This window comes from Camelina sativa, chromosome 13 (genome assembly GCF_000633955.1).
Source record: "Camelina sativa cultivar DH55 chromosome 13, Cs, whole genome shotgun sequence".
Lineage (NCBI taxonomy): Eukaryota > Viridiplantae > Streptophyta > Magnoliopsida > Brassicales > Brassicaceae > Camelina > Camelina sativa.
Window position 1 is genome coordinate 20,600,619 of NC_025697.1, and position 12,267 is coordinate 20,612,885.

Here is a 12,267-nt window from a genome sequence, read left to right on the forward strand (position 1 = left end):
TGAAACGTTTAAAGAACATACAAATTTAATTAGTAATCACCTATAATAGATTATGAAGACATTGAGATAACAAATCTGTTGTATCGTTGCTAATAGCCTGGATTTCACTAAACCCAAATAGTTGTGTTCTTCGGCGAGAGGTTGAAGAAGAAGAATCAAACAGTGCAACATGGCAACCATGTCATCACAATTTAACGGTGATTTAACACTGTTATGTCTCAGGTATTGTTTCACACAAAATTATAAGTTAATGTAGTAAATTTGAAGTTTTGTATAATAAAAGTATGATTTGGCACAGTATCATAGATCATGTATGAATTGAACATATGATCATAGTGGGGGTATGAAAAAACCTTTTTTCCAACCATTCATTATTTGGAGGATTTTTGGCCGATGGGTAAGGTCGTAGATTGGCGAATTATGGCTTTTACGTGATTGTTTCATGCAATCTTATTTAAACCAATGCTGCAATCTTATATATTGACCTCTTTTGTTTGTTTATTTATTTATTTTACTGTTACAGAAAAAGTAGACAAACGATAATTATAAAAGTTTTGATACAACGAAGTTGTCATCACGGAAGACGTAAGCGCAATTAGTATAGTAGAACATTAATAAAAATGACCGAACGAATTCCGTTAGAAATAATATCAAAATAAATGTTTAAAGTTGACAAAAAAAACGATTTCCCGGAAACAAGACTCCACAAATATAATGAAAAGTGAAATCTCGGATGACAAAGAGAAAAATTGAAACACAATATAATAACAAGAGATTTTTTATTCATCTTCTAGTACTAAAACGTATACTACGTTGATGTGTGTCAGGTTTTAACCTAGCATAACACAACTGAAAAGTTGCAAATGCACAGTAAATCGATTGTAATACTTAAAAGTATTAATCCCACAGAGACTAGTAAGCTATGCAATGAGTTTTATGAAAAAGAAATATGGCTAAGACAAAATAAAAAGAGGTTTGTTGTGGGTTTTTCTACGAACCAAATAGAAAGTAAATAAGAAATAAAGGAATCTAAATATCAATAGACGAAGTGTTGGGCAGCAGAAAATTCTTAGGGTATCATGGATCGAGTCATACTAATAAACTAAACAGAAAATTATCGATTATTAATGTTCAAGAACTCAAATTTGGACTAAGCAATTGGCCCCATAGAACTCTGTCTAGACAACCTAGGTTACTCTATATATTTCCGCAAGTAAATAGAAGCTAAACACACATAAATAATGCAAGTTTGATAAGTTCACAAACAAAACTCAATAACTCAACTTTTGGTTGGTAATGACACTGTGCTCATCTAAATTACTTCAGGCGATTTAAATCTATTTTAAAAGCAGTAGCTAAGGCGTAATTCAAGCAGTAAGCAACAAAGATATATTTAGATGGAGAACAATAAATGAACAGACCCAAATCTAATCACCCTAGTCAACAATCCATGAATCCCCTTTTCAAAACTCTTAAATCCAACAAGAGAACTACTCAGACATACTCATGCAAATCAAAGCTATATGAATAAGATATTGCATAAAAGATGAAAGGTATGAGAAAAGGGTTAAGAGATCTTCTCTAGAATAGAATGGAAACAAAAGAAACTAGAAAGACTAGAAGAGATTTGGGTGACTTCAATTGATGGCTTCCAAGAAGAGCTAAAAGAGGACAAGCTTCGACGGCTATGAAGGAGTCTCTGGTCGTCTCTAGGACAGCTGGTGGAGGCACAAATGAATCACAAAGAAGGCACACATGAAACCTTAGGTCTTGAAGAGTATTTTTTTTATCTTGGATTAGGGTTTGTAAGGGTAAAGTTGTCTTTTCTTCTTGAGTGCAGTACAAGGGGCAGCGAATGAGGGTTCTGTACTGTCGTGAAAGCTTTGATTGGGCCGCCGTAATGGTTGCTGGTCAGGCTTTCAATAAAAGTTCATCGACTAGATGCTTCTCTTTACGTCGGTTTATAACACGTCTCAGTAAATCGGGAATATATTTCGGCTGGACGAATGGATTGATTTGATTCCATTTTGAGGAGAAAGATGACTCTTCCAGCTTTCCATAGAAACCAAGTTTGATATAATAAAAAATCTGGAAGTTTTTCAAACGTGGTCCTTATTGTAAAGCTCTAAATCTGTCTTCAAACATGTTTTCCTTGTATTTTTGTCCAATTTGATTTAAACCTGTAAAACTTGTAAAACCTTCTTGAAACCTGAAATACTTGATAATAGACCTTTTATACCTAAAATCTTATAAAAATCTTCCTAAATGCATATGAAAACTATAGTTAGTATTGATATACAAGGGAATAAGTATAATTCACTTCCCATATATGGATATATATTGCTTGTACAACAATCTCAATCGTGTGTATATAGTGTGATTATAATGTAATGAGAAAGGATCAAGGTTGATTAACCAACATGGTATCAGAGCCCTAACATAATAATAAAAACCTCGTCTTCTTCTTCTTCTTCTTCTTCTTCCTCTTCCTCTCATTCCCCTTCTCTCCTTACAATCTCTGTTTTTTACTCTCTCTCTTCTTCTCTCCATTTTCACTCCACTTGCTCCAACCTCTTTCGGTGGCTCAAGCGGCTCACAAAGCATTCACTCTGACTCATATTAAGTCACACATCCCTCTTGTGCTCGACATGCAAAAGATGAAATACGACGCATGACGTGAACTCATCAAAACTCACTGCTATAGCTTTGGTCATCTCAATGGTACAACCACTCCAGCGAACGATGAAGACACTCCTTAGAACGAATACGACGACACCATCAAAATGTGGATCTACGGCAGCATCTCCCCTTCTCTTCTCGACACCATTCTTAAAACACGTAGCAGCGCTCGTCAGATCTGGACGTCCATCGAGAATCTCTTCAGAGACAACAAGGAGGCCCAAGCAATTTAACTTGAAAATTAACTCCATTCATTTACCATCGGCGACCTCTCCGGCCATGACTACTGTCAAAAGCTGAAGATACTCTCCGATCTCTTGGCCAACATTGACTCTCCCGTCATGGAACGAGTCATTGTTATGCACATGATCAATGGACTCACCAAGAAATACGACAACATCAACAACATCATCCAATATCACAAAGCTTTTCCATCGTTTGCTAATTCTCTCTCCATGCTTATTGAGGTGGAACGTCGTCTTTCCAAACAAGTCAAAGCCGGAACATCTACCTCCATCGACTCTTCCTCTCCTACTGCGTTGTACACTTCCTCCGGTGGTAATGACTGCAACAACAACAATCCCCGTCACAACAACTCCAACGGCGGTAAGAATGGAACTGGCCGCAGACGTGGTTACAACGGCAGAGGACGTGGTCGACAACAATGGAACTGGGGCAACAACTGGCGCATGCCCCCTTAGTGGCCACAACTTAATTGGCCATAACAACCTCCCATGGCATATATGACTACTTCCAATCCCATTGTCGGCGTACTCGGATCTTCTCTGTAAACACCACCACCAGCTGTCCAACCAACACAGATTCCGCCAGGTCTTGCTGCGGCTTTTTGGACTATGACAGTGCAAGATCCCATGGATGGCAATTAGTACATGGACACAACTGCCACGTCCCACCTCACGTCATAGCCAGGTACCCTACATTCTCTTTTTGATTCGAGCTCATCCCCATCGGTTATAGTCAGTAATGGATCCTCTATAACCACAACTTCTTTTGGTCTTTCATCTTTTTGGTCTAAAAACCGACCTTTGCATCTTAGAAATGTGCTTGTTTGTCCCTATATTATCAAAATGTGATTTCAAGTTCACTTCAGTGTTTGAGAGGACATTTCAGGCAGAGATGAGCACGAAGGTGCATATGAGTACAGTCTATCATCCTCAGACAGATGGGCAGTCTGATAGGACAATCCAGACTTTGGAGGATTTGCTGAGGATGTGCTTGCTGGATTGGGGTAGCCACTGGACGGATCACCTGAGCTTGGTAGAGTTTGTTTACAACAACAGCTACCAGGCGAGCGTCAGGATGGCTCTTATGAGGCATTGTAGGGGAGGAGGCCATGTCGTACACCGTTATGTTGGACTCATGTGGGGGAGAGGAGCATATATGAGGCCAGTTTTGTTGAGGAGATCTCAGAGAAGATTCGGGTTCTGAAACTGAACATGAAAGATCCTTATACTGATAAAAGGAGGAAAAATCTTGAGTTTCAGGTTTGAAACAGAGTGTACCTCAATATAGCCATGTTGTGGGGTCCAAACAGGTCATTATAAAAGACTAAGGTGAGTCTGAAGTACATGGTCCATTTAGAGTGGTTGAGCGGGTGGGACAAGTAGATATATACAATCAAATTAGATAATATACATGTAATGTTGGTGTGGTCGTGTGGTAATGCTCAAATTTTATATATCTACTAAAAACACTAATATTATAAAGATAAGGTATTTTTGTTCTAACAATATTTAATAAAGTATTTTTATTCCAATTTAAAATTATTAAGTAATAAACTTTCAAATAAAAAATTAGATGAGGTATTTTAAAAAAAATTTCCCATACTTAATTAGACCCAAATATAGTGAGCTGCGCTAATATTAAAATATTTGGAATCTTGAACTAAATTTGATGTCGGGAATAGATTATATAGTAGCTTATTACAAACATTGGCAAGAACACAAACGCTTCACCATGGAATATTGTATGATTCAAACGAATTATTTTCTTCTTATTGTGTTCTTGTCCATTTCTTTTGTGTCTATAACATAACTCATCAAAAGGGTGATGTAGATATAGTTTCATCAATGTATGAAGACGTTCGTATTGGACTGGTGGTGGACATGGGTTCCATGGAAGGAAAGTTTGTGAGAAGTTCAATTTCCATGGCGCTTTCTGATTTCTATCATCTCAACAATGGCTACAGAACCAGGGCAGAAACTCTCATGGTGACCCTCTCCAAGCTCTAGCGGCAGGTACTTCAATACACTTTTGTATTCGTTTCTACAGTTACCTTTGATGCTTGCGTCTTAGATTGTTTTCTTTGGAACAACAAGATCACAATACAGCAAGTATCGGTGTGGTGATAGATAAATCAACGCAGTATTAAATTTTTAAGACCATGATTTGAATCTTGCTAGTAAAATTTCAGTTGTAGTTGAAACTAGTACGCCTTATGGTAAACGTAACATGTCCTGACGCTTTGAAATTGGCTTGGTATGAAGAGTTATCGGAAATTCGGTTAAAGTTCACCCGGTTATATAAAAAATGTTAGAAATACCTAAGCTTAATTAACTAGGTTGAAACAAACGAGATGAATTCAGATGCTTTTAAAAAAACAAATTGACATAGTGATATGGTATATAAACTTTAGTTTCAGTATTTTTGTTTAGTACCACGAAAAAATAACAAATCAAGAAACTATGTGAAAGATTTTGGGCAAAACAAAACAAAAGATTTTGGTGATATTTTTGAAAAACACAAAACCTAGTAGTGGTAAATTTTATTGGCAAAAGTAGTTTTTAATGTGATATTGTTTAATTGCATTAGTTTTGCATCACCTTTTGAAAGTGTTCACTTTTCATTTTGCGTAACTGTCTGGACATGTAATTGTTAAAACAGCCATGGATCTCTTACAAACTGGACAAGTGAAAACAGTTGTTGGTGGACAATCGTTGCTTGAAGCAAAAGTTTTGGCAGAACTTGGAGAGAAAGCTAAAGTGCCAGTGATATCATTCCAAGTACCTAGCTCTTCGACCTTGACCAAATATAGTCACTTTATTCAAGCTAATTGGGGGAATCTTAGAATTTACTACTGACATCAAAATAATGGATAGAAAAATAATCTCAAAAAAATTTGAGATTATAAATATGATAGGACGAGGTGAAAGAAGTGTAGGATTTTGGAGTTCTGGTAGTTTCATAAGTACGAATTAAAGGATAGAAGAAAAAAATCGTCTTCTACCAATGTATGTACTTGAGACAATAATATGGCCTGGAGGGACTACTAGAACTCCAAAAGCCCGTTTGTCGAAAGAGGAGAAACGTAGTGAAAAGAAGAAGCTGAGAGTTTTGGTACCAGCGGGAAACTTCAGACCACAATTATTGGAAGTGAAAACAGATAATAAAACAGGAGTTACAGCTGCTAGAGGTTACTGCATAGAAGTTTTCGAGACGTCAATTCGACCTTTCAATTATGAAGTGGAGTACATACCTTGGCCTGTTGCATTTAACTACCATCACTACAACGAGCTAGTGTATGCAATCTATGACCAGGTTAACAATTATATGTTTGTATTTCATATTTTCATTCCAGATATCATTGGAGTTATATACTTGTATACATACTAATCTTTCATTATTTTTTGTTTTGTTTTGCTACTTCTCTTCGACAGAAAGACAAGTATGATGTAGCTGTTGGAGATATCACAATTACTGATAACAGATCTACGTATGTAGATTTTACATTACCATTCACTGATATTGGGCTCGCGGTTGTGGCTGCCAAAGACAAAAGCATGTGGATTATTTTTAAACCTATGACACTTGGTCTATGGCTAACAATTGTAGCTTTCTTCATTTTGACCGGGGCTGTAGTTTGGATAATAGAGCGGCATGATAACACTGACTTCCAAGGCTCTTATGCCCACCAAATCGGAACAATGTTAAGCTTTGGGTTCTCGACCCTTGTCTTTGCACATCGTAAGTAGGAAAACTCAAATCCACTTTCTTGATTTTGCTTATTACAAAACCTCTCTAACATTTTTTTTTTTTTTTGGTTAATATGTAGGGGAAAGGCTAGAACATAGTCTGTCAAGATTTGTGGTGATTGTTTGGATATTTGCGGTGCTTATACTGACCTCAAACTACACAGCGGCGTTGACATCAGTGATGACGGTTCAACAAATACAGTTGAAATCTCATGAAAACATTGGTTTCTTTTGGGACTCAATTGCAGCAAAACTGGTTTATGATAATCCTACATTCCAAGGGCCGACTTACAAAGGGTTAAAGGCAGCTGATGATTTTATAAATGCTCTAAAGAACGGAACAATCTTGTTCATCGTCGATGAAGTTCCATACGTAAAGCTACTTGTTGCTAGATACCCTTCACAATTCTACATTGTCAAAAACCGTAAGCCTCACAAAACGGCTTTGGATTTGTATAAAATAAGTTTACGTTTTCTTGGTCTTGTGATTGTGCGTGTGTAGTTTCGATTAAAATATAGCATGTTCAGTTAAGTAGTGAATCTAATGAAAATAGTAATCTTTCAATAACCAAAGACTCTTTAAATTTACAATCAGCCACAAAAACTATATAAATCGTTGTTACAGAGCAAATCATAGTTTAAACCCAAAATATTCACAAAGTTTTGTTGGGTAAATCATGTAGGCAACGTACTTAAGAGTAATAAGACACAATGACTCTCTCTCTGCTCATGAACTAGAGAACAGAGAGATTTTGTCTTTCGAAAGTGCCCAAATTGAGTTTAAGAGAAGGCTCTCTAAAAATGGCATTTTTCTCTTCCCATTTTCTTCTTCTCTCCCTTCTCCATATCTTCTAAATTTAACAAAATCAAAACTTTACGAGAATTTTAAGAAAAATAAACGAAAAATGCTAAAGAGTTCTATCGGATGAAGGTTAAGGAAAATGCAAGATCTAAAGGTTTTATTTTAAAACTTTCGAATCCTTGTTACATATGGATCCCTCAAAAAATACAAAAGATTCCAAATACAAAAGATTCCAAAAAAAGTAAAGACGATACTTGCTCTCACAGGAAAATCTTAAACCCTAGCCGAATTGGGGAAGACGAAGTGATGGTTATAAAGTGGCTCGATAGGGGTATACATGTCTTTTCGTAATTGTATGCTTTGACTAGAATCCTCTTTCTGAGAAAGAGACTTCTTTGTCTACGCTCTGTTTTTTTGGAAAACTTGAGGCTTGACCTGATATTTTTTCCCTCTAAACTTAAAACTAAAGTCTAAAATAAAATATATCTTAAACTGATTTGGTTTTGTTAATTATATTCAGAACATTGTAATTTTGTAACTGAACCCAAATTAAAAGGTGAAAATTTGAGATTAAACTTTTTTTTTATTAATTTGCTGGAAACAACAATTAAAACAAGTAACTAGAAGCTGTTACAATGGGGGTGAGTAACTTCAGATTCCCTTCTAGCCATCTTTGAATTGGGCTATGTGTGCACCAAAAAGAACAACAGTATGCATTTGACGTTCCAAGAATCTTCAGCATGATAGGGTGCTTGCAACGTGACTTACATTTCCTGCAAATTGGGCGAGATACACTATTATTGAGCACAACCTCATATGATCCCTGCGAATCTTTTACTGTGCTTCTTGGCATGAGCCCTGAAAACTCTCCCAGCACACACTCTTTATGCAAACTAGAACCATGTCTCTGGATTGGTTATTCCTTCACAAATGTCACACCAATAGTGACAGAGGATGATCGCCAACCCTATGCTTTATCACTTGTGGTAAAGTGGCACATCCAAAGAATACAAAATATTTACAACCATCTTCAATGCATTCGAGCATTCTATAGTCCATCCTGTTACAACCATTGCAGATTTTTTCTTCACCCGGTGAAGTGTAATATAAGGGATGATGGGGATGACTTGGATGGACAAATGGCTCAGAAATTGAAATGCACAGAACATCTAATTTCGTACCATCATGCTGGTACCTGACATTCTATAACAACCATCACAGAAAAAGGACTCAGCTTCGTTTGTAACTAAAGTAAGACGTTCATTGTGTAGCACATGCCATTTCATTCTAAGGAATCCAGCGCAGTTCTGATGGAGAATGAAGTCACAATCCATACAACTGTAGAAGGATTGTAGACAGATGGGATGAGTGCATGCCCTGCCCCGCTTGTTGTCGTCACAAAGAACAACATTAACGTGGAGTCTTAGGTAATGCTCTTTGTGGCTAAAATGTTGTATTGTGTTGTCATCTATAACCACATACGGCTCTATATCTTCTGTTTCTTCAGGTAATCCTTCGAGTTCTTTCCCGTTCACATTTCGAATGAACCATATAGTCAGGACACCACTCACAAGAATAACCTCCCCATGTCCAATCAACCTTCTGGTGACAAACTCCACATACAGAATTCACAACACCAACAAGAGAAGTTCGAGAAATGCGGTGATCATAGGTTTGGGACGGGTGCTCGATAAATTTGGAGAACTCGCCACATTTCTTGTGGACGAAAAAATCGTAGGTTTTGCAGTAGTAACCATCACTGATTACTTCCAAGCGTCCACAGCAATCACCTCTCCTCAGATCAATCCGAAGGAGAACAAGAAGAGGTTGGATCTGAAATCTCAAAGCTATGCTCCTTCCAGTTCTATTTTAATATATCAAGACTTTTAAATTGGTAGTCTTTCATTAACAATAAAAACAACAATTATTATGGTTGAATGATAGTGATAGTACCAAAGAAACATTTTCAAAATCATAGCGCAAATGTGAAAAAAAATGATATACCACATACCACCATAGTTGGTCTCGTAATAATGAATGTTTCCTTTAGAAAATAATACAACTTTGTATATGTTTTCGCAACAAAAGGATACATGACATGTCCATAATCATATGAATCAAAAACTAGTCTTTAAATTTAAAGAAAGTTCAATAACTCAATAAACAGAAGAAGAAAAAAAACTCACAAGTAATTGGCCAACCATGGAAGATCCTTGTTTTCTTTCAATGCAAAGGCAACATCATCACTTGGAAAATTCAGCTGCAGCTTCTGCAACCTATGCTTCTCTCCAGGTTCACAGAGAATGATTCTGCATTCACCAAGATCACAACCGATTTTGAGAAGAATGTCCCAACCCGGAAAAGCTTCTCCATTGGTTAAGCAAATAGACGATACTGTGGTTGCCACTCTGTCGAAGGTTGTCTCTGCCATTCCTGTTTTGTAAAGCTCATGAACCATAGCCGTCAAGAAGATCTTACTCAGTTTCGATACACTCTTCATAACTTGAATATGAGGTGCCTGAAACATCTCTTGAATAGCTGCTTCAACATCTCCCATAATCACCAGCTGACTCTTTGCGGTTTTGTTAGTCTTTAGACGGTGATCCGCTACTTCTGCAGCACGCCTGCATATCTCAAGGGCACGTCTTGCATCTCCTGAAATCGCAGCTACTTTTCTCGAAGCGAATTCAATAGCTGTCTTCTCAAAAGCATCGATTCCGTTCAGCCTTGTAGAAATGATTTCTTGTAGCTGAGTGTGGTTATAAGGACCAAAACAAAGTCTCTGTATTCCCATTCTGCTTGAAATCCGAGGAAGCAACTTCTCTGGAAGATCCATAGTGTTTGCTATTCCCAACACAATCAATTTAGAGTTAGGCTTGGTAGGCCAATCCAGAATGTTGTATAAAACCGACTGATTTCTAGTGACTAGAAGGTCAAGTTCGTCGATGAGAAGTATGCAAGGCTTGTCATCCTCTTTACCAATCTTTTTTCCTTCTGCAAACCTCTCATTCAGAGAGTGTAAAGCTTTCTTCCAACCGACACGATGACCACTCAATGCTTCATAGATAACACTGTAAATGTTCTCAGGTGAAGCCAGCTTGAGACCATTGATCTCCACAAAGCAATATGGATTTACATTTCCAGCTTCAACCTCAGCCTTCAGATTTTTCATCACTGATAGCACACTAATAGTCTTCCCAGTCCCGGGAACACCATGAATGTACATACATCTTCCTAAACACTGATCATCCGAGATTGAACCCTTTATAAACGCAGTAATCTCTTCCATTTCTCTGTTCCTACAAGGAAGAGACTTAGGACGTGTAGCCAACAACAAAGTAGCTTTCGCCTTTTCCAACTCAGTCTGCTTATGACATCTCACATGTTCAGGAATCTGCTTCGCTCCCACCTTCTCAAGCCCAAAGAAACGACCTTTACGAGAATTCGCACCTCCTTTCACACTCGTTAAACCTCTCTTACCCTTTGAATCTCCACGAACAACACTTTCTTCATCTTCCTCAACCTCCACCTCTTCATCACTATCATCAATCTCCTCCTCCTCTTTCCTACCATTCCACTCTTGGTCACTATCAGAATCTCCATCAACCAATTCAGCCAAACGCTTAAAACTATGCCAATGCACATCATACTCATACTCACACAAAAACACATCATCACCATCATTACTCGCCTTTGAAAACTCCTTAGGACACTTGACAAAACAATGCCTAAGAACACAGTCCATCTCAATATCAGCAAAATCATTAGTCAAATAAAGCTCACGTTTCAGATTATGCGGTTGCCTCCCCGAAACCGTCTCTTCAGGTATCATATACCAACGAACCCTAATCCAATACACACCGTCACCAACCTCTTTCCACAACTTCTCAATCCGAGCAGCCCATAAATCACTAGAGAGAAGCTTCTCCCTCATAGTCCTCGCCAGTTTCTTCCCTTCCGGTGGCTTAGGAACAACAAGTGTTTGACTTTGACCACCACCTGACTTGTTAACCTCACAAAACTGACAGATCCAATCACCTTCAGGAACATCCTTCAGTGGTGGTTTCAAGCATTTCAAATGAAACCCACCTAAACAATCATCACACTCAAGCATCACATCACTACCACCTGATTTGAAACAAATCTTACAATCTTCAATCTCTGGATCTTCTTCATCCGAATTCGCGTCTTCTCTTCTCTTCACATAAACATCATCGCCGATTTCGAATTCGGTCTCGTCGAATTCGACTCTATTGTAATAAACTCTCTTCTTCGTCTTCGTCTTCGTCTTCGTCTTCTTAACCTCTTCAGATTTATTTTTCCTCTTCTCCGTTCGATTTGGGGAAACAGGAGAGAACGAAACTTCGGAATCTAACTTCGTCTTCTTCGTCGGAGTTTTTAGACTCTGTGGTTTCTTCGATTTCTCTGAAACGTCGTCAACCGATTGTTTCCTCGGCGGCGCTCGTTCTCGTTTCCGAATCAGATTCATTTCTTCCTTAGATTCGATTTCGAGAACATCGATTGGGTCGTTACCCAGATCGATTCTACGGGAGACATGACGAGCGGATCTACGAAGAGGAGTGATAGTTTGTGGGGTTTGAGGAGTGAGTGACGGAGATTGATACGATTTGCGATAGATGTTGTTAGCTGTTGGGGTTTTGGTTGGGGATTTGAAGGTTTTGTTTCTTGGAGTGGTGGTGGCCATTGATGAACCAAAGTTAGGGTTTCTGGGTGAAGCAGAGAGAGAGATGAAGATGAAGAAGAAGGAGGAGGTAGAGAGAGAAAGGGGAAGAG

The 12,267-nt window shown here is 38.0% G+C and overlaps 1 protein-coding gene and 1 pseudogene across 1 annotated transcript; one reads left to right on the forward strand and one right to left on the reverse strand.

The window, feature by feature from the left end:
* On the forward strand, nucleotides 4,657-7,173 carry LOC104738428 (annotated as a pseudogene).
* Nucleotides 9,475-12,253, reverse strand: LOC104737278 (origin of replication complex subunit 1B-like). The gene has a single exon (XM_010457411.2). It carries the CDS (start codon nucleotides 12,176-12,178, stop codon nucleotides 9,656-9,658), a length of 2,523 nt encoding a protein of 840 aa, XP_010455713.1. The 5' UTR covers nucleotides 12,179-12,253; the 3' UTR covers nucleotides 9,475-9,655.

Excerpts from the sequence above, each read along its gene's own strand:
- LOC104737278 (XM_010457411.2), bottom strand. The coding sequence starts at position 12,178 with ATGGCCACCACCACTCCAAGAAACAAAACCTTCAAATCCCCAACCAAA.